The sequence below is a fragment of the Melozone crissalis genome, unplaced genomic scaffold (assembly GCF_028551555.1).
Source record: "Melozone crissalis strain CALT ecotype California unplaced genomic scaffold, PUWL_Pcris_2 ptg000004l_1, whole genome shotgun sequence".
Classification (NCBI taxonomy): domain Eukaryota; kingdom Metazoa; phylum Chordata; class Aves; order Passeriformes; family Passerellidae; genus Melozone; species Melozone crissalis.
Window position 1 is genome coordinate 6300401 of NW_026535782.1, and position 21296 is coordinate 6321696.

General features: G+C 40.0%; 1 protein-coding gene across 3 annotated transcripts in view; it reads left to right on the forward strand.

The window, feature by feature from the left end:
• The first annotated feature begins 404 nt into the window (after window positions 1-404).
• Window positions 405-21296, forward strand: part of PIK3CG (phosphatidylinositol-4,5-bisphosphate 3-kinase catalytic subunit gamma) — a 32575-nt gene continuing 11683 nt past the window's right edge. Inside the window, exons 1-6 of one of the 3 annotated variants that reach the window (XM_054278770.1) lie at window positions 405-510; window positions 6253-8268; window positions 12346-12411; window positions 12517-12742; window positions 16674-16777; window positions 18988-19134. In XM_054278770.1, coding sequence (XP_054134745.1) covers window positions 6265-8268; window positions 12346-12411; window positions 12517-12742; window positions 16674-16777; window positions 18988-19134 — 2547 coding nt within the window. In that variant the 5' untranslated portion in view covers window positions 405-510; window positions 6253-6264. Of the gene's footprint in view, window positions 511-5017; window positions 5073-5830; window positions 8269-12345; window positions 12412-12516; window positions 12743-16673; window positions 16778-18987; window positions 19135-21296 lie in introns of those variants that run through there. The other 2 variants (XM_054278786.1, XM_054278778.1) reach the window with 2 other exon arrangements.

Sequence of the window (21296 nt, forward strand, 5' to 3'; positions counted from 1 at the left end):
TGCCATCTCCAGGGGTTTTCAAGGCCACTTCAGGCCAACAAACTTGTCCCTGCCCTGGGGTGTGGGGCTGAAGGAGCTGTCAGGGCTGGCCGGGCAGCCGGGGGTCGCTGCAGGAGTGCCACGGGCAAGCCGGCCGTGGGGCCCTGGGCAAGGAGCGCCTCAGGAAGCTGCGCCCAGGGAGGTTTCGCTGCCGGAGCTGACACCGGGACACGTCCTGCGCGCCTTGTGCTGACCGAGCCTCACCGCGGCCGCAGCGCTTGCACCCCGGCAGAGGGTCGGTCCGTCCGTGCGCGCTCCGGCCGATGCGGCCGGGCCGGGGCCGGGGCCGGGTGCCCGAGGCGGCAGCGGGGCGGGGAGGCCTCGCTGCCGGTTCCCTTTTTGCCCGGCGTGTGATTGGCGGCAGCTGCGGGGCTGCCTCTGCCGCCGGCTATGGAGCCTCTCCGCCGGCCCCCGGCCCGCGCCGCTTCCTGCTGAGGGAAACACCTGTCCGGAGCCGGGGCCGCCGCCGCGGTGAGTAGCTCCGCGCCGGGGGCAGCGGGGGTCGCGGCGGATCCCGCCCCGGGCCGGCGCTGCCCGAGGCCCGGGCTCGCAGGTGGTGCCGCCGCTCCGCTCCCCGCTCCGGCCGCGGGCGGACCCGCCCCGGCCCCGCGCCCGCCACAGAGTGCCCCCGGCCCCGGCAGCCCCGGCGGGGTGAGGTTCGCCCTCCCGCGGGCGGCGCCGGCCGCCATCTCTGGTCCGGGGCGGTGGGCCGGGGGCGGGAGGGAAGGAGGGAGAGAGGGAGAGAGGCGGCCCCGGCCCCCGGCGCCTCCCATGCCCCGTGCGCAGAGCCCCTTCCGCAGGGTGTGCGGCTGGCCGGGGCGCCCCGCGGTCCCCGCCGCAGCCGGCACTGCCGAGCCCCCCGTGCTGCCCGGTCCCTCGCGGCCTTGGTCCCGCCTTACGTCATGGCCCGAACAGGAGTTAACGAGTTTGGTGCCAAACTCGCTGAGGAAGCTGTTGGAACGGTGAATGGAACAATGCGAAGTGAAGGATTTCAGTAGATAGTTCTCTCGAGTCTTGAGATCAGTGAGTCAGCTACGCTACAACACGGCTTTTAAACAATAGCTAACTGTTTCCTCATCCAACAAATTTCTTGTGTCTATCTGATGCATGTAGACCATGAAACCTGTCCACACCACAAGCCCTTGAAATAATAGCTGAGGGCATTCAGGAGTTGCTGGTGTAGATTAGATCACGGAGTTAAAAAGCAGTGTTGGAAAACCGAGAACGAGTTGACAGGCACTGTCTAAATAGTGTGTCCTGGCAGAAACAATAGCAGCGATCTCTGGGTTTTAAAACTCTGCGAAGTGTTCTTCCAAGATGGATTACTTCGAGATTACTACTGCATCACTTGCGTAACCCCAGTTAACCAGAACTTTGCTGAAATTCTTACCTAAATTTACAGAATCGGCTAGGAGTTATTGTCTCAGGAGCTCCAAATAGATAACTCATATAGAAACTAAAGTGGTGAAGGCAGGGCATCCTGAAAATGCTATAATTGCTGTCTGTAATTGCAGTCTGATTGACTCCCCAGCCTCCCGACCAAGCTGTGTCTGCTGGCTCATATGCTTTTGATGAGGAATGTGCCTGCATTACCTGTGAGGTTTACGTGCTAATGGGAACCTGCACTGATTTATTTCCCATTAGAGCTCGTAGTTGTTAGAGGATTTGACAAAGAAACTGAGTCAAGGTATTTTGTTGTGTTCACACTTGAAATGTTGGTGCTGTATCTTACCTGTGAAGTTCAGCACTGGATCACTGCAGGTGTAGGGAAGATGTACTCCTGTCCAGCAAGTGGAAAATCATCTTCTGCTACACAACAGGGTGGGCAAGTAGATGTGTTATGCTGCTTGGAAAACGTTAAGTCTTGTCATTGTAATTTTGGTTTTTTAAATTTATCTTTCAAGTGAACTTTGTCTAAAACTGTAAATGTAAGCTTTAGTGTTGTATTTACATAAGCATGCACAAGGTAATTCTAACTCTGGTAGAGAGTGTTTATTTTCTTGAAAGTTAAGTTGTCTGGGAAGGAGTTCACACTAAAGTGAAAAGAATAATTTTGAAATAAGGTTTTCACATGATGGATTAAAACAGAAGCAGGAGCTAATATAGAATAAGCATGATAGTAACTGGTAGAATTCTAACATAGTCTTAACAGAGCAGTCAAGATTGACAGCTATCCTAATTTTTTTGTAGCCAAATAAGTAATATATCATAATACCACATTGTCTTTTTAAAGTACCTTTCAGCCAGTTTTTCCAAATAATTTAATTACTTTACTCATTGGAGTATCTCCTAATCCTGCTGTGAATCATGTTTCAGTCTCAGTTATGCTTAACTGTACTGGCTCCGTTCCCTTTCCTTCTCTTCCATCACTGCCCAACCACTCCTGCAAGTGTTGAGTCAGATAAAGGAACTAATCCAGCTGAAAATTAACAAATTTTTTGCTGGTTTTGTTATGATCAGGTTGCTGACCTGAGTGATGAGATAGGAACACAACTGGAGACAAAGGCAAAACTGATTGCTTGTCTCAGTTACCCTTTACAGGCCCACCTTTTCCTTCTCCATTGGACCCCATCAGGATTTTTAGACCAGTGTAGGACAGTTCTTGTAATACAAGAATATTCAGGGTTGATGAGGCTCATTAGAATTAGAAATAAAACAGAGTGAATTTTCCCCTTTTTTTGGGGTGTTGTTGCAGTAGAATTCTTGAAGTATCAATACTGTAAGTAAAGCTTAGGCATGACTAAGGTTTTAGGAACTTGATGTGAAATGATTTTTCATTATAAATATCAAAGTTTTATTGCTCATGTACAAGAGGAAATGTGGTTTTGCCAATGGATTAGCAGGAAATGGATACAATTTGGTGTCACCATAAGAATGGGTCATTGCAGAGACAGATGAGAGACAGCTGTCGCTCCAAGAACTGCCTTCTGAAGCTGAGGAAAAGGGATCAGAGCAGAACTGGGGATGGATATAGGGTTGGAATGGACTAGACATAACAGGTCACAGCCCAAATGAATGCAGGAGAAAAGACAGCCTAGTATGGGCAAGGCAGCTACAGAAGTGCCACACATTTTAGTGCTGTGTCTGATGCAATTTGCGGGGGGATATCTGAACCCACAGAAGTGTTGCTCTACCTGCCTTTATAAGTGGATGAGGGTGTGAAACAATTGCATTCACTGAGGAGTGTGCAGGTCTGCTGCATGAGGGAGAGATGCTGCCTTTGCTTGTCTTGCTGGCCTTGATCTATGGAGTAGTGGTTGAAAAGCTGTTTATATGTATGTGTGTTTGAAGAATTAATCCTTAAGTGCATGACTCAAGGAGCAGGCTGAGGACATTTTAAACCACAAGGTTTTCCTAGATCTGCAGAACCCAATGAAACTGAAATGACTCCAGGTTTAGTTAATGGGGCAGCACAATGACTTTTAGAGGAAGGACTCTGCAAAAAATCTGTATAGCCTGTTGGTGTGAAAAAAACCTTAATACTAGTTTCTTATGTCTAAATGAAGAGAAAAATATGACTACATTGTATTTTAGAATTGAGATGAGAGAGGAGCTCAGTGTGTAGTGCTGAGATGCCACAAGGGCTGTGGCTGATGATTGCTGACAGGCTGAATGTGGGTGGAGCATGAGTTTTGGAGGTGTCTTGGCCAAGATGGGTAGATTTCATGTCAGCAACAAAATGTTCAGGGTAACTTCACCACTACCTTAAGAAAATTCAAATACTGGCTTTAAAAGATAGAGGGATCTGGGACAGAGTGTGTTTTCCCCAAACTGACTTTCTGAGAAAAGTAACCTCTAAAAAGAGAAGATCTTAGCTGACAAGCAGAGTGATGTTCAGAGAGAGAAGAGCTGTGTCAGTGGTGGAGGGCATTTTCTGCTTTTTAATCTTGGCAGAGTGTTAATCAAGCTTGGCATGTTGGAGGCAGGTAAGATACTGTCAGGATTTTTTGCCAATACAGAAGGAGGGGTTATTTTTCACATTTTTATAAAAATGTGTCTTATAAATAGGAAACATGCATATGTTAAAAAAAAGGCACTTCACTGTTGGTAGACAACCTTCCAGTTGTTTCATTTTTTTCCCCTCCTTTTCAAGACTCATCATTTTGCATAATATCTACCACTGTAGGATTTGTACTGCTGGTTGCTCTTCAAAAGATCAGTATTTCACTGGAAAAGTCAAAAGCAAAAAGGATGAAATTAGAGAGTTTTCTGTCTTTTCTTTCTGTTTTGTACATGTTTTCCATAGTAGTTTTTTTTCTGTGGGGATTATTTTTTTACTAAAAGAACACCTCAGGTTGTAATTAACCACAAGAATTAGGGTTGAAAGTCTTACATTCAGTTCTCCTGAATGTAAATTCGCCATTTCTAGTAGATTTCACTGTGTGTTTGTAATCATAAATGAATGAGTTAAAGATATTTGGGGTAAGGCTGCCCAGTAGTTCTGCTGCTGAGGTTACCATGCAAGATCCTTGGCATATGCAATCTCTATGAGATGCTTGTATGAAGACTGGGTTAAAAGGCTCTAGTGAATTTAAGTTGGAAGTCCTTAAATGGCTATCACCATGCAAATAAAAATAATGCAACATTGCATATTTAGTTGTCTTTTATCTACAATTTGTATTTAATTCTTTTGGGAGTTAATCTCTTAAAAATAGATTTGGTTTAAATATCTTATTGAATTAATTCAATTTATTGCCCAGATTATTCTTGACTGTTTTTAAAAGGCTCTAAATATATCTTCTATACATGTGTGTTAAATTTATGTACTGTTGGTGTGTTTTTACTGTTGTAACAGGAAAAGCATTCTGACTTCTTTTAAAATGAGCAATCATATGTATAATCAACTTGGTTAAAACTTCCTTCCTGGTAAGTGCAGCACTTCCTTTGCATCTGGGTATGAGACCGAGCAAGAAAAGCAGAACAGCTTAAACAAAGAAATCTTTTGTGTGAATGATCTTCCTTAAAAAAATAGGAACTACAAAAATTTAACAAATGAATAATCTTCAGCAATTCAGCCTTGGTTTTATAAACAGGTAATATTTCCTTGTACTTTGTCAATCATAGAGGTGATGTGTCCACAGTCGCTGCTTTCTGGAACTCAGAAGAATTTTAGTTAGCATGCTATGTTTGAATTTAATCTTTTATATTTTTATCTGCTTCTTTTATTATCTGCTAGGGCATCATTACACTGGCTTTAGTTTTTGCCAGCAGTTAAGGATTTTATGTGTAGAAAGTGTTTTTTGGTAAAGAAGTTCAGTATGTTGCTGTAACTTGGCTTGTGCGAGTGCACTCAGTCAGCACTGAACAATTTCCACTTCAATATTAATTCAAACTTCAATAGAGATTAACTGAGAAACAATACTTTTTGTTTACTGGATGCTGATAAGGTAGGCTACTCATGTTTAATATTGTTTTACTGGTGTTTTAGGTGTGATTTGATGTATAGGGTAATAAATCAGGATCAGCTTGGGAGATTTTTCTTCTGTAACAAACTAATAGTTCATATTGGCAGTGTGTACTTTGAAAATGGATGGATATTATCAGTTTGGGGAATTGATTTATTTAAAAGAAGCACATCTAAGGACACTTGCCATGAATTTAGATGCACTTTAAATATATCTTCAGAAATAGTCCCTGACTTTTGCATCCTAAGGGCTGTTTTTTAGGTTGAAATCCTGATTCCTCATCACTAAAAAGAGAGGCAGAGAAAACTGGGAATAAGCTCATGTCTGTCCAGACTGCAAATAAATTGCTGGTTTTGTTACTTTCTGCCATTCCTGGAGCTCAGTGGGACTGCATTCTATTCATATACAGGAGTGTGCCGTTAGATTTCTGTGAAAACCTACATATGTTAACATCAGCAGCAACAAAATAGATGAGGCAGCAGAAGAATCAGTGCTTGATCAAATAGAACCAAGAAGTAATCAATATGGAGATTGCACATTCGAACTGCTTATCCTCAGTAAAATCTGGGCAGGATGTTTAAAACCTCTTTTTTAATTACTTAATCACTGGAGAGTTGGTTTGAGGTTTTTTATTTATATTTGGCATTGAATTGAATAGGTTATGTCTGAAGTGGTTCATGTAAATCAAGTATTTGTGACCAGAAATTAGGGGAAGTGGAAATATAAAAAATGTATATGAAAAGTTTAAAAGTAAGAGAAAAGATAAATGTAAATGAGAAAGTAATGAAGTAATTGTATATTTTGCTAGATTTCTTCTGGCATGGAGTTGGGGGATCCTGAACAGCCCGTTGTTATGAGAGACGAAAACAAACGAAGGAGAAGAAGAATGAAACCTCATTGTACATCGAGTAGTTTTTCGTCCATGGAACTGATACCCATTGAGTTCATTTTACCTACAAGCAATAAACATACGAAAGCACCAGAAATGATGTTACTTGAAATAGCTGGCAACTGTACGGTGGAGCAAATGAAGGCGCAGGTTTGGATGCGTGCAGTAGAGACGAGTCAAAGCACAGACTTCTACCATGCCTTCACCCCTGATCAGTTTATTCTGCAGTATCAGAAGAAAGGGCAATGGTATGAAATTTATGATAAACATCAAGTGTTACAGACATTGGACTGCATACTGTACTGGAAGGTGTTACAGAAGAAGGTAGGCAAGATCTATGTTGTCCAGAAACAAAAACCATCAGAAGAAGTTCAGGAATTTCAGCGGCAACTCAATGATTTGATTGGTTATGACGTCACTGATGTAAGCAATGTACATGATGATGAACTAGAATTTACCCGGCGCAGATTAGTCACTCCACGAATGATAGAGGTAGCCTGCAGAGATCCTAAATTATATGCAATGCACCCATGGACTACATCTAAGCCACTCCCAGAATATTTATTTAAAAAGATCACTAATAATAATATTTTCATAGTCATACACAGAGGAACGACTAGTCAGAAAATTAAAGTGTCAATAGATGACACTCCAGAAATGATTCTCCAGAGCTTTTTCACAAAAATGGCAAAGAAAAAGTCTCTGATGGACATTCCAGAAGATCACAGTGAACTGGATTTTGTTCTCAGGATTTGTGGCAGAGATGAGTACATTACTGGAGAGACACCAATCAAAGATTTTCACTGGATAAGACAGTGCCTTAAGAACGGGGAAGAAATCCACCTTGTCCTTGATAATCCCCCAGACCCGAATGAAGATGAGGTTCAGAAGGAAGAGTGGCCCTTGGTGGATGACTGTACAGGAGTTACAGGGTATCATGAACAGTTGACAATAGATGGAAAAGATCATGAGAGAGTCTTCACTATCTCTTTGTGGGATTGTAATAGGAAATTTAGAGTGAAAATAATTGGTATTGATATCCCAGTTTTACCAAGAAATACTGATCTTACTGTGTTTGTAGAGGCTAATATTCAACATGGGCAGCAGCTCCTTTCACAGAGAAGAACTTCATCAAAGCCCTTTACTGAGGAGGTTCTGTGGAATATTTGGTTGGAGTTTGATATCAAAATCAAGGATTTGCCTAAAGGAGCACTCCTGAATCTTCAGATATACTGTGGCAAAGCACAGGGACCATCTGCAAAGACAAACCTTCAGTCACATGAATCCTCCAACTCTGATGCAAAATGCAAAACCCAGCTTCTCTATTATGTAAATCTTTTGTTGATAGATCACCGTTTCTTGCTACGATGTGGGGAGTATGTGCTCCACATGTGGAAAATTCCAGGTAAGGGGGAAGAACAAGGAAGTATAAATGCAGACAAACTCACATCAGCAACTAACCCAGATAAAGAAAACTCAATGGCTATCTCTATTGTGCTGGACAAATACTGTCACCCCATTGCCTTGCCCAAGCACAGGATATCATCAGACCCCCAGGGGGACAGGACCCGAGCTGAAATGCCCAACCAGCTCCGCAAGCAACTTGAAGAGATCATAGCAACTGACCCACTTAATCCACTTTCTCCGGAGGACAAAGAACTGTTGTGGCACTTTAGATATGAGAGTATAAAGCACCCCAAGGCATATCCTAAGCTGCTTAGCTCTGTGAAATGGGGACAACAAGAAATAGTGGCCAAAACATACCAGTTGCTAGCTAAAAAAGAGGCTTGGGATCAGAGCACTTTAGATGTTGGACTCACAATGCAACTTCTGGACTGTAACTTTTCAGATGAAAATGTCCGAGCAATGGCAGTTCAAAAACTGGAAAGTTTAGAAGATGATGATGTTCTTCATTATCTTTTACAGCTTGTGCAGGTAAGGTGTATTTGCATTCCTGAACTCTGCCTTCCAGGAATATATTTGCATTACCCAATAATTTGCATTTCCCATTTTAGCAGGTCTTGTTAGTATTCCTTAGTTTTGAAGTCTTTGGTGTTTTGTCAAAGCAGTGGTAGTAACCAGATTAATGTAAAATACACTTTCCTACTTTTTGTCTTTTGCCTTTGTTGATGCTTTTGTGGAAGCATTGCCTTCTGTCTTAAAAATTTTACCTTGTGTTTACAGCAGTAAGATTTTCTGGAAATTGTTAATGCCAGCACAGCTATGATGGGAGTAAATCCTAACTGTGCTGTCTGTAATCCTGTTCATATTGGGTTTGAATCACACAGCTCTCAAGAGTTGTTGACTGACTTTACTGATAGTTTATAAAGAGCGTAGATAGAAAGAAAGTAAATGTAGTTGTTGACATGGGCAAGGCCTGAAGCAAAATCTGGGGTTGGGTTTTAGGTCAAGAACATCAGTGTAATTACTCAGTATGTTGCAGCGACTTCAGTCTTGTGCTGTTAAGGAGAGCAAATTCATCTAGGAACTCCCCCCTCCAAAATTTTGAAAGTAGCTCAAGAGTTGGTAGGACTACATACTAAGATTAAGTCCTTCTGGGATTTTGGGTACAAAATTGTGGTTCTAATGGCAAAGGATCATTGTTGTATAGATTTAAAGCACTTTGTGTGTGCATCTGCCAGATCAAACGTTGGGAAGGTTTATATCAGTTACACAAGAAGCTTGGTTTGCGTGCTTTTCTCCCAACACGATGCCATCAGTTGGCAGTGTCAAAGTCTCCTCTGGTGTCTGATGGAAGGTGTAACCTTGTATTCTTCCTGGTAAGCACAGCCTCTGGAGCCAGGTGGGGCTCTGTTTTGCATGGAAAGGCTGGTATCCCTCAGAGCAGGAAATACTTTTTTCAAAGAATCAGAGGACAACATTCGAAATTAAAAAAAAGGAACTACTGCAGTTGGGGGAGCAGCTTTTTATTTCTGCATCTTCAGAGAGAGCTCAGAATCCCAGGAAAATGAAGTTAGTATTTCAGATTTTGCTGCACGTTGGTAGTGCTTTAAACAAAGCCTTTCTAGCCTTGTCTTTGCTTGCCTGAAGCTGAGGCAGAATTTATGCACTTCTGCATTAACCGAAGGAGTCGCTGCGGTTACCTCATTGGGCCTCCCACATCGCTGCTGCTATATATATGCTTGGCTTGTGAGCTTTTGCTGTCTACATGTGGCTCAGCAATTTTATTCACTTTTTTTTTGTATCTAAATTAAGTGTTTGGCGTGATGATTGGTTGCTGTCAGAATGCCTGAGAAAATAGGGGAAATACTGGGGTTGTTTCCATTTTTTAAAAAAAAATTGTTTGTTTTCAGGAAGTACAAATCTGGTGAGTTTTAAAAAGAATAAACCTTTATAACAGTTAAAAAAATATTGTAGCCTAAAATCACAGTGCCTTAACTTCACTGTGTCATTTTTAGTAAGAGGTGTTGTAAGAAATAATGAGCTTACCATCCTTAAAAATGAAAAACATGCTACATTCCAACTTTTACCTCTCTGCTGCTTTCCCTGTCTTTATTTCTTAGCTAACTATGGAATATGAGCTGTCAGCATTCTGCAGTTAGGTTTTGGTATGACAGTGTATTTAAAATCTACATTTTTCAGAGAATGGATGTCGGCCATTCCTCTGCTCCAGTGGATGCATCTCTTCTGCAAATGGTTGTCACCTTTCAAATGCACACCTTTATGAAAGCTCTGTGGCTTATTTCACTCTGCACAGGATATTCCCATTCTCTGTAGAGTTAGAAATCAAACATTTTATTTCCCCACAGGTTATTTCTAATAGAAGCAGCCACACCATAAATCAACCTATTGAGCTTCTTATAATGTCTGTTCTTCTGTGTACGTTGATAAACCATGGATAGGATAGTTAAAATGCAACAAAATTCTTTGTAAGATAAACACTGATGGCTGTACTGCATGTATATGGCAATGAGTACACACAGGTCAGCGCCAGCAGACATTTTTTAATGGCCAGCTTTTATTGTTGCTGTGCAAAAGCTGATATTTGACCTTGTGAAGAAAAAAGGGCTGGACTGTTAAAAATAATTATCTAAAACATCAGCTCAAAAGGATTGTTGTGATGCATTTTTAAATATTGTTTTATGTTGAAATATATTTGCAAGTTCAATAAGGAGGTTTTGTTTTGAAGTAATGGTTGGTTGTTTGGCTGTATTTCAGTCTTAACTTGTTTTTCAAGGTTATTTGAACGTTAGGCAGAGTATATACCAGAGTGAGGTTTATAATAGGCTTTCTTGGAACTGTAAGAAAATCCATTTGAATTTGTGTGATAATTATTGCTTTTGGGCACCTTACTGCAGTGAAAATTAATTTTTATTAAAAACCCTTCATACCTCATAATCTCATACACAAAGTGAAAGGATCTATATATTGTTATATTTGTAAATTCTCATTGTCTTTCCTAAATAAGATGATATTGTTTGGGGATATAAAACAGTACTGCAGACAGTCAAGACAGTTCTTGCAGAATTATGATACAGGAGAAGGGCAAGTCTGGTGCTTGGCTTTTTTGTCTGTCTGGTGCTTAGCTTTCTTGTCTGTCTCTTAGCCAGCAGCTAGAAAGAACGTGTCTTTGTGACATTTTCATAAGTTGCTTCATTGGAAATTTGGCTTAATTTTTTTTTTCTTTTGATTAAACCCACAGGATGATTTGCATTTCAGAAATCATGTTGATATTTTAAAAATAAAAATGCAACTATGTGCCACAGTATTTGTAAGAGTTTATAAAACTATGATTTGTTTGATGAATTTAGCAGACCTTTGCTGATGGCTTGGTTGCTTCTTTGCAAGCTGCAGACCACAGTGATCTTGAAAGAGCCATTATATTCTGTTGAATGACTGTTGCTGGAGGTTTGCATACTTTGCTGCTTCTGAAAGCTGAGCATGCTACACGCACCCGGCTCTCGGCTCTCGGCGCATCCCTTTGTTTTCCCCTAATCTCCCTACAGGCTGCTTCCTGGCACTCTATTTCCAGAACCTGAAGCCATTCACCAACCCCCTCAGTCCATGACAGGGATTTTGTGACTCTGATTCATAGATTGTATGCTTCTTATTTCTCCTTTGTTGCCGTGGGATATAAGTGCATACTTTTTTCCACCATTAATCTGAATACAAACCTTCTGTAAGCTTGAATTCCTCAAGCAGCATGAACGAAGCAGCTGGAAAAATAAGAGGGGAAGTTCCCTGGTACTACCCTGAATCTGGAAGTGTGATGGTTTTCTGGTAGACCAATTCTCTTGGTTATTGGGATAGAGAATAACAAAAAAAAATTCTAATACTGGCACTTGAAAATAGTTGTTGACTTTCTCCTCCCACCCCCTTTTTTGGCAGTAGCTTGGAAATGTCTGTGGGCTTGGGTGGAGGGGAGCAGCTTTTGAAGGAAAAAAAATACATCTGTTTTCACAGTCAGTAAAAAAAATTCTGATGAAGTCTTCCTCTTAATTTACTTCATTATTGTAGGATGTGTATCAGAACCTTTATTCTGTCATTCATTTATGGAATAAAGGCCAGGTAAGTACTCTGAAAAGCTGCTCCTGTATCCTGTTTTTTCTGGGGAACCCACCAGTGAATCCTGGTGCCCTAGTCTCAAAGTAGTGGATGTTGACCAAAACCAGTATTTTATTATTGAAACATTTAATTTAAGAGCTATTAGAAGCACATTATTCCATCTGTCAGTAATCATTTCAAGCATTCTCAGTATCAGTCATACTGCAAGCTGGTTTCTGATCTTGCTGGTTTTTGCCAAGAATGACATTGCTTTGTGCATATGCTCAGGTTGGACTCTCTGGTTAAGGAGTTGTCACATTAATAATAAACCTGAAAAGAGCCTGTTGCAAACAAAATGTGCTTCTTGAATCAGACAGGGAAGCCTCAAAAAGACCTGCTTTGTTACACATTTTCTGCTCCTGCAGCAGTTTAGATGTCACTGGTTAAGTGTAAGCAGTGGGATCTTAAGTGTGTTAACAACATTTCTTTTATGTTTGTATCACTCAGGCTGTGAAATTTGAGCCATATCATGACAGCGCACTAGCCAGATTTTTGCTGAAACGTGGTTTGAGAGTAAGTACTTCAAAATATAGCCAACTTATGCTAAAGTTACTGGCATTATTAAAACCATTTGTCAAGAAATGAATGCTAATTTGTAGTGTTTTTCTTTACCTGTAGAACAAAAGAATTGGTCACTTCTTGTTTTGGTTCTTAAGAAGCGAAATTGCCCAGTCCATGCACTACCAACAGAGGTTTGCAGTCATCCTTGAAGCCTACCTTAGGGGCTGTGGAAAAGCAATGCTGCACGATTTCATGAAGCAGGTTCAAGTAATTGAATTGCTGCATAAAGTCACAATGGAGATTAAATCAGTTTCTGCAGAAAAGTATGATGTTACTTCTCAAGGTATTTGCCAACAGGCGTTTCTTTGTTGTTAATGTTGTTTTTTTCTCTTTGGGTGTGAAAAACTAGGCAGCAAATTGTGTTGTTCATTTAAAAAATTGGGGATAAGTTGCTGTCAAAGGGCATCATTTTTACTTCCTTTAAAATGTGTGCAAGTTAATAATGATTGAACCAGTAATAGATTGTTTGCTCATTTCACCCCAAAAGGGGAAGAATATCAATGTTTTAGTCACCCAGTATTTTCCCAAGCTTTGGCTTATCTTCCTGAGCCTCAAGCCATGCCAGCTGGGAAACAGATAAGTTCTTGTACTTTAGCTGAATGCCAGTGCTGAAAAAAGACACAAATATTAACTGGAAATCAAAAGTGACACTTGCCAAGAAATACAGCCTTCCTCTAAACTCTCACTAGAAGATTTTTGGCAGGAAGGTCAGGGAGGAGTCCAGTGCAGCCTCTGCTATGCCATGGAAGTCACTGGTGGATCAGATGTGAATATACAGGGCGTGGCTTTGAGGAGTCCTGTCAGACAGATGTTGTATTGTTATTTCCAGTTCTTGCAAGCACTGCTTTGGAAGCCACAGTAGGGTTATGCAATGCCTCTTTACCTCTGTTTTTTGCCTGCCTTTCCCCCACCCCCAGCTTTCTTAAAAGCTTGTTTATCCTCATTCCTATTACTTGCTTGGTGTTGGGAGTAAGTGCAAGAGGATGCATGACAGTATCAAAATTCCAAAAACTGTAGAGAGATCACTTTTTTCCTGTATGTTCAGCCTGGTATGCTTCAGGCCAGGAAGCCCTTGGATGGGAAAGCTTTTCCACTCTGGCTATGCAGAAGTGACTGTGGTGGTGTTTCAAAAGAGATTTGAAGAAAATATGCATTTATTCTTCAATATATAGTGTAAAATCTGTTATGTTACCACATAGTGAGTATAGTGTGAGTTAAGATACTTACTGCAGCCCCATGTAAAACACTTCTTCTAAACAACTTCCTAATTTTTTCTTAAAATATTCTATAACAAAATGTATTTAGTCAGAATTGCATATTTTAGAAACTATACAACCTTGCAGATGTACATGTCTATAAGAGCAGTGGATTCTATAATACATTATCTTTGAAGGATATGTGGGCAAAGAAGAAAAGCTTCAAGAGAAAGCAATCATATTAACACCCACCAGGTTTTGAAGTTAAAGAATCTTTGGATGTAATGTACAGCAGAACACTGAAAGATGACTTATATAATTGACATTTTCACTGAATAAGTCTTCCTGAAACTGTGGAGTCTCCTAATAATTCTATATCTAATGTAATTTATTCTCTGAATATTGAGGACATAATTTTTTCTACAGGCACTCTCTACTTCTTATATTTTTAAAAATCTATATACAACAATTTATTCTGTAGGTTATTGCTTCTTTTTTGTCCCAACATTTCTAAGTTCATCATTGTTCATATTTTCAGTCTGAATGTTTTATCCTGTTCCATTTCATTCTGTCATGCAGTTTCATTCTTGTATGTATATTTCTCCAATGTTTGTGGATTTTCTGAAAAGAACGAATTCCTTCCTGTTAGGTCCGTACTATTCCAGTAGCAAACGTTGTCAAACTGTTTCTTTCACTTTTCACTGTAATCTCTTTGCTTATACTTGAAGATGGCAAGTAATAATGAATAAATAAATTCATAAGAGGATAGTATTACATCTTGCATGGGATTATGTGCTTTAATCACCCTCTAAGCTAGATGATTTGTTTCTCAAGAATGTGTCTGTGTAGCTGTTTCATTGCTTAAAATGCACAGCACCTTGTTGTTTAGCTAGATCGACTTGAAAGTGGTTTTAGCAAGTGCCTTTACTGTGTCTTAAAATCAGCTATTCCTAAACTTTTGTAGCTTCAGTTGGTTTGCTTACAGTTTTCAAATTACATTACATTACATTACAATGAGGAGACTTACTGAGCTAACAGTAAACTCTAACAGTAAACTGTGAACAGTAACTTTCAAAGCTAGCTGTCTAGGAAATCTATAGTTACATTATAGAAAGCTGTTTCATTATCCAAGTCACTACAACTTAGGTGCTTTTGAGGGGGCAGGGTGGAGTTGTTAGGGGTTTTTTGTTTGTTTGTTTGATTGGTTTGTTTTTGTGTTATTGTTTGTTTGGGTTTGGGATTCTTGAGGTATTGTTTTGAAAAGTGTCTAATTTTAAAGTCCACTTGTTAGCTCCTGTATATCACTGCCAGATTTACTTTTTACCAGAAGAGATACTGTGTTAGTTACCAGGCACTGCTAGTAGTTCTTTTCTAAAACCCTCTAGGACAGGTGTAACATTTGTGTTCTGTGAGTTGTCAGCCAATTCTTTTGGCTTGACTTTCTTAATTTGATAGCAGTGTTTGAGCTGTCCTGATTTTTGTCTAATGTACACTAAGAGCCCAAAAAGTCTGTGTCTTTGAGCTGCATCAAAAATAGCATAGGTAGCAGGTCAAGGGAGGTGATTCTGCCCCTGTGACACTCCATGTGGAATACTGCATCCAGCTCTGGGTCACTCAGGGCAGGAAAAACATGGATCTGCTGGAGTGAGCCCAGAGGAGAGTCACAAAAACGATGGCAGGGCTGGAGCACCTCTCCTGTGAGGATTGTTCAGCCTGGAGAAGGCTCAGGAGACCTAACATCAGCGTTGCAGAGCTTACAGGGAGCTTGTAAAAAGGGTGGGAGACAAATTTTTAGTGGGGCCTGTAGTGATAGGACGAGGGTTAATGGTTTTAAACTAAGGAGGGCAGATTCTGACTACACACAGAAGGCAGGTTGTTCTTTTGGTTTGGGGTTTTTTTGGGGGATTTTTTTGTTTGTTTGGGGTTTTTTTGTTGGTTTTTTTTTTTTTTTTTTTATGATGAGGGTGTTAGCACACTGGAACAGGTTGCCTAGGGTGGTAGAAATGCCCCAATGCCCCATGCCTGGAAATATTCAAGGTCAGGTTGGATAGGGCTCTGAGCAAGTTGAGTTGAAGATGTCCCTGCTCATTGCAGAGGGATTGGACTAGATAGACTTTAAAGGTCCTGTCCAACCCAAACTAATCCATGATTCTCTGATTCTATTTTAAGTATCTAGGTTCATGTTTAGCTTTATCAGTATGGGGTTTTTTTGTCTTTAATTTTTATCTCCAAAATTACTTTACATGCATATACATCCTCAGCTGTGTAGCTACAGTTTCCTTTAGGACAGTGTTCAGGTCTTTGCCCTAATGCAGGGTAATCAGCTGTGTATTGCTTGTGCTCCTGACACTCACTGGCTGAGGTGAAAAAAATACATCATGCATTGTATAATCTGTACTATTCTGAGTTGAAGATTTAGGAGCCTGAGGTTTTATTAATTAAGAGATTGCATTTAAGTATGACTATTAAAATTCTTGTTCATATAAATATACAGCAAATTTTTTGCTTACAGGAATGTGAGATTAAGAAGGCTGCACTGTGAAACCAGTTTTAGGAGGATAGGAAATTCAGTGTCTCTGTAGTTTGTCTCATATGGTTACAGAGCAATTGATTCCAGTAATTCAAAAGCCATCAGTCTGTCTGCATTTCTTGTCTGTTATGAGGGAAAATACTTTTTGGTTTGTTCTTCTGTGTTTTGTTTTTAAACAAAAGCTGACATTTAAATGACATTTTAAACTCTTACTGTTCAGTGTTTCTAATACTGCAGAGAAGGCACAAGACTTCTGAGGTGTTTGAAGACTTTACATTTAGGTATCTGAAACAACCATGGCCATTGATAGTGCAAATTAACGAGTTTTCCTCCATTCCTTGAATCAGGAGATCCAGGAGGAAAGCAATTTAAAATGGCAGCTAAACAGAGGTTTTTAGCTAAAGTATAATGCTCAACAAATTTGATTACCTATAACCTTTTTGCCTTCCAGTGTTTGATTCATTGTGTTTTCTTTCTTGTAATTGCAGTTATTGCACAGCTGAGACAAAAGCTTGAAAAATTGCAGGGCAGCAAACTTCCAGAAAGTTTTAGAGTTCCATATGATCCTGGGCTAAGAGCAGGAGCACTAGTGGTAAGTATATTCTGACTTTCTACAAATAATTAAAAAAAAAAAAAATTGCAAGTATGTGTCACTTGGTAAAAAGTTTGCTAATATGTCAAAAGGTCTTATTTCTGTGTGGACACAGTGACATTGCATGGACTCAGTAGATTTTTGTTCCCAGAGGTATTATTATTTTTCTAAATGTAAAAACATGCCACCATGGGCTAAAAAATTTGCAATAACACATGAAATCCTAATCATTAAATGGCAATTATACTTTTTCTTTTTCCATTAGTTGAATACAAGATTCAACCAGGTAGCTGACTTTTTTTTTTTTTTAATTAAATAACTGTATAAAACTCTTATATGATTCAGGGGATTTGGGGCTTTATTCAGTTTCCATTCTTCCAGTTACTTTCTCTGTCTTATCCTGATTCATATCTGTCACTAAGGTTTGGGTCCAGACGTTCATCATACTGACAAAAACATCTGCCTCAGCTATTTCTGATTTTTCAGTATCTCTGTGTTAGTTTTGTTAGAAAGTACATTATGATTTTGTTAGAAATACATTAAGAAACACTTGGGTTTTTCTGGTATTGCTGCCTTCAGTTTTGTGGTGAGATTGCGATTGTGTATGTTGACTCAGAGTTAAAAAAAGATTCATAGATCAGCAGATATGTAGTGAGAGGAAATTGGATCATGCATCTAAAATGCAACGTGAGGTCTGGGTAAAGAAGCACAGTCAAGATCCTTGGATCTTGTGCAGCAAGGACCCTACAAGGAAAGAGCCCCTTTATTTTCTCCTAGCTGAGGACAGACAAACCATACAATTTAAGGAATTGCCAAATGTTCAGGCATTGTTTCTGTTAAATAAACGTGTGCCTTGGAAGACAGGCAGTGAGCTGGTCTGTCTTCAATCTGAGATAACGAAACACCTTTCAGGGGAGCAAGGCTGAGGCACTGTCAGCACAGAAGCCAATTCAGACATTTCTTATTCAGAAGTAATTTGTGATTTCTTAAATATGAGTTTCTTGTTAGGATTTTGTATATTCTCTTCAGTCCTCTTTTGTATTTTTTTTTTTTTGGTGCAGAAATCATCAACAGCTTGACAGAAAGTAGGTTTTAAAATAAAAAAGATTTCTCTGGATTTTCTAGTTTTCCTTCACTTAGGAAATATTCAGTCCTACCAGGACCTTCCTAGATGAACTAAACAATAGATTTACAAAGGATGTCCAAAAATCAATGGGTTAGCTTTTCTTTTTCCAAACTATATGAATAAAAACATTAGGTAAAACCAACTAAGCTTTCATTTAATGTTCATTCTAACAAGTACTGTTTGTCCATAATCTTCAAGACCTAAATTTTTTTAAGTCTAAACTAAATGTTAGAAACAAAATCAGAGTTTCGAATAAGTTCGATGATTTTAAAAGTTCTTTCCTTTTTGAAAATAAGGATGGTAAAATCTATTTTGTTTAAAACTACAGACTCAGAATTTCAGTAGATGAAACATGAATATACTAAAATACTCCTATATCATGCTCCTATGTGCTCTCAAATTTGCTTCTTTTTTTATTTTTTTTTTAATTTTAGATGGCTTTATTGTACATAGTAATGTTCAACAATGAATCAGGAATTCCAGAATAGAAAGTCAGACATACTACAGTTGTCTTAGCCATAATAAATGATAAAAACATTTGAAATACTTTAGTTTCAGGTCTGAATTTATCAGTATTGAAAATGTAATAAAACTAAATAGGGAATCTATTATCTTATGAATGATTACCTTAAATTAGTTTCAAAAATGCCATTTCCCCCATGAATTTGAAGACATTACTAAGGGAATCGAATCAAACAATCTGGAATGTAGCTGCTAGAAGTCAGAAGGGTGGATGATGTGCTAAATTGCATAGGACAGTGATCATGTTCTGGTTTTGCAAAGCACCTGTCAAAGTGCTGTTGTGAAGATTGTATTTTCCAGGTTTGTCAAAATCTCTATTTTAAATTTGTCTGAAGCAAGCTAAATTCAGTTTTGAAGAGTCAAGATACACATTTTTCCTTCATCATGGACAGTGGTTAAAGTTGTGCAGGTTTAGGGAGGCTTTTTGTGGCAACTGAACTCCCTCCTTTACATTTGCTTTCAGTGTGTTGCTTGTGTTATAGCTGAGTGGAAGCTGGTAAACTATTCTGTTAAAAAGGTTTCTTGGGTTGGCATCAGGAAACAGTAAATGTGTCTTTCACAGATAGAAAAATGTAAAGTAATGGCATCCAAGAAGAAGCCCCTCTGGCTTGAATTTAAATGTGCAGATCCAACAGCTCTGTCAAATGAAACCATAGGCATCATCTTCAAACATGGAGATGACCTCCGTCAGGACATGCTAATTTTACAGGTATGAGAGCTAAACTTTATAAAGAATAACATGAATATTTAAAAATATTTTTAAATAATTTTGCTTTTCCAGAGTGTGTATACTTTGTCTTCACTGTCCATATGAAATGAGAGGTTGTCTTTTGTATTTAAAACCCTGTATGGCAAGGCTGACGTCAGCACTGGCTCATCTTTGTTGTACTGTATTATGGATTAACCCCGGTGGGATGGAAAAAGAGGAAGAGCAAGAAAACTTGTGAGTTGAGCTAAAGATGGTTTAATACACAAAGGAGATGTGGAAGAATGAAGGAAGAAAACAAAACAAGTGGTGGTGCTAAGGCAGTCACTCTACATCCCATGGGTGAACCTGTTCCCAGCCAGTCCCTGCATGTGGGATCTCAGTCTCTCAGAACTGGGGTGCAGGGTGAACCAGACTACCCCTGGGGGGCTCGGGAGTCCTGGAATGTTGCCAGAAATGTCTGGTGGCTGGACTTTGATCCCACATGGGAGATGACATCAGTATGAGGACGGGAGGATTTCACTGGGGTGAATGGTGAAGGGACAAGTTAATTGAAGTGTGAGATACAGGGTTTAAGATCCCTGTACAGGGGGGTCTAGAGAGGCAAGATGGAGGGATTGGGGCGTGCCCTTCTCCTTCTTCTTCTTCCTCTAAGCCTCCATCTTCTGTGGTGGAGTTGGCACTCCAGGATTGGACCTTACTAGGGGAACACTGGTTAATAAGGATAGAGGGTATTGGAGAAAAATGATAAATATTGTATACGTAACTCCGGGTATAAAGATAGGTGGCCGCCCCAGGGGCTTTCAGTGTGTGCCCATGGCTGACTGCTGAGCAGAACTCTGTCAGGCCAAGAGAAAATCTTTTAGATAAGCAATTAATAAACACCAAGACCAAGAACAAATCTGAAGCTTCCTCTCGTCCTTTCGAACCCGGGGGCCCAAGGCCATCTTTGGGCTTTTTCCCAGACCATCTAAACAGCCCAGAAATCCAACACCTGCACAGAAGATGGTTAACCTACATAAGCCCTTGCTCCCTGTTTTATTGCTGAGCATGGCATTGTTCAGCATGGATATTTCTTTGGTTGGTTCAGGTTGTGTCCCTGGTTGTGTCCCCTCCCAATCTCTTGTGCACCCCAATCTAGTCACAGTGAGTCGGGTGAGGAACTGGCAGCCTTGGCACCCAGCAGGCACTGTTCAGCTGGGACATGGGGACATCAGTGTGTTCCCAGCTCTGCTTTGGCCACCCCCTACACCACAGCACACTACAAACTGCTCTGAAGAAAGGGAGCTTCATCCCAACCGGACACAGTGCATACAGCTACCCTGGCTTTTCCTGCCGTATGCCAGACATATTTCACATTTTAGTGTTCTAGGGTGTGGTGGTGTTTGCAGGGGTCCCAGGAGAGGGAAGAGATGAGAATCTTGACTCCATGTTTCAGAAGGCTGATTTATTATTTTATGATGTATATTATATTAAAAGAAAATTATATACTAAAACTACACTAAAGAAAGAGAAAGGATTTCATCAGAAAGCTAGAAAGGAGAGGAATGATAAAATCTTGTGACTGACCAGAGAGTCTGAGACAGCTAGACTGTGATTGGTTATCAAGTAGAAACAATCCACATGAGACCAATCACAGATGCACCTGTTGCATTCCACAGCAGCAGATAATCATTTTTTACATTTTGTTTCTGAGGCCTCTCAGCTTCTCAGGAGAAAAATCCTAGCAGAAGTATTTTTCAGAAAATATGTCCATGACACTAGAGACAGAATCTTACTTAGTGCAAGATGCCCTGTTTCTCTGATGAGCTGTTTTTATCTTTTATTTATGCAATGGGTGAAGTTAGCAAATGAAAAATCGGTAGCTAGCATCACTCCTGTTTCAGACAACTGATTTGTTAGGGCTTTTGGAGGTATTAATGGGGAAAAGTGGGCATACTTGCTAACACATTCAATCTCCCCTTATGGGGAAACCATACAATATATTTATTAATACTTTATAGAAGAGTAAAGATCTCCTGGTTGCAGGACAGGTGAAGAAATATAAACCCCTATGACTGATTATCTTGAATGGCTGCACACTTTCTGTATGCATCTCTTAATCAAATAGCAAAGTAAGTTTAGCCCCATCTTAGAAGTCTTAGAAGTGTTATTTGTATGAGTAA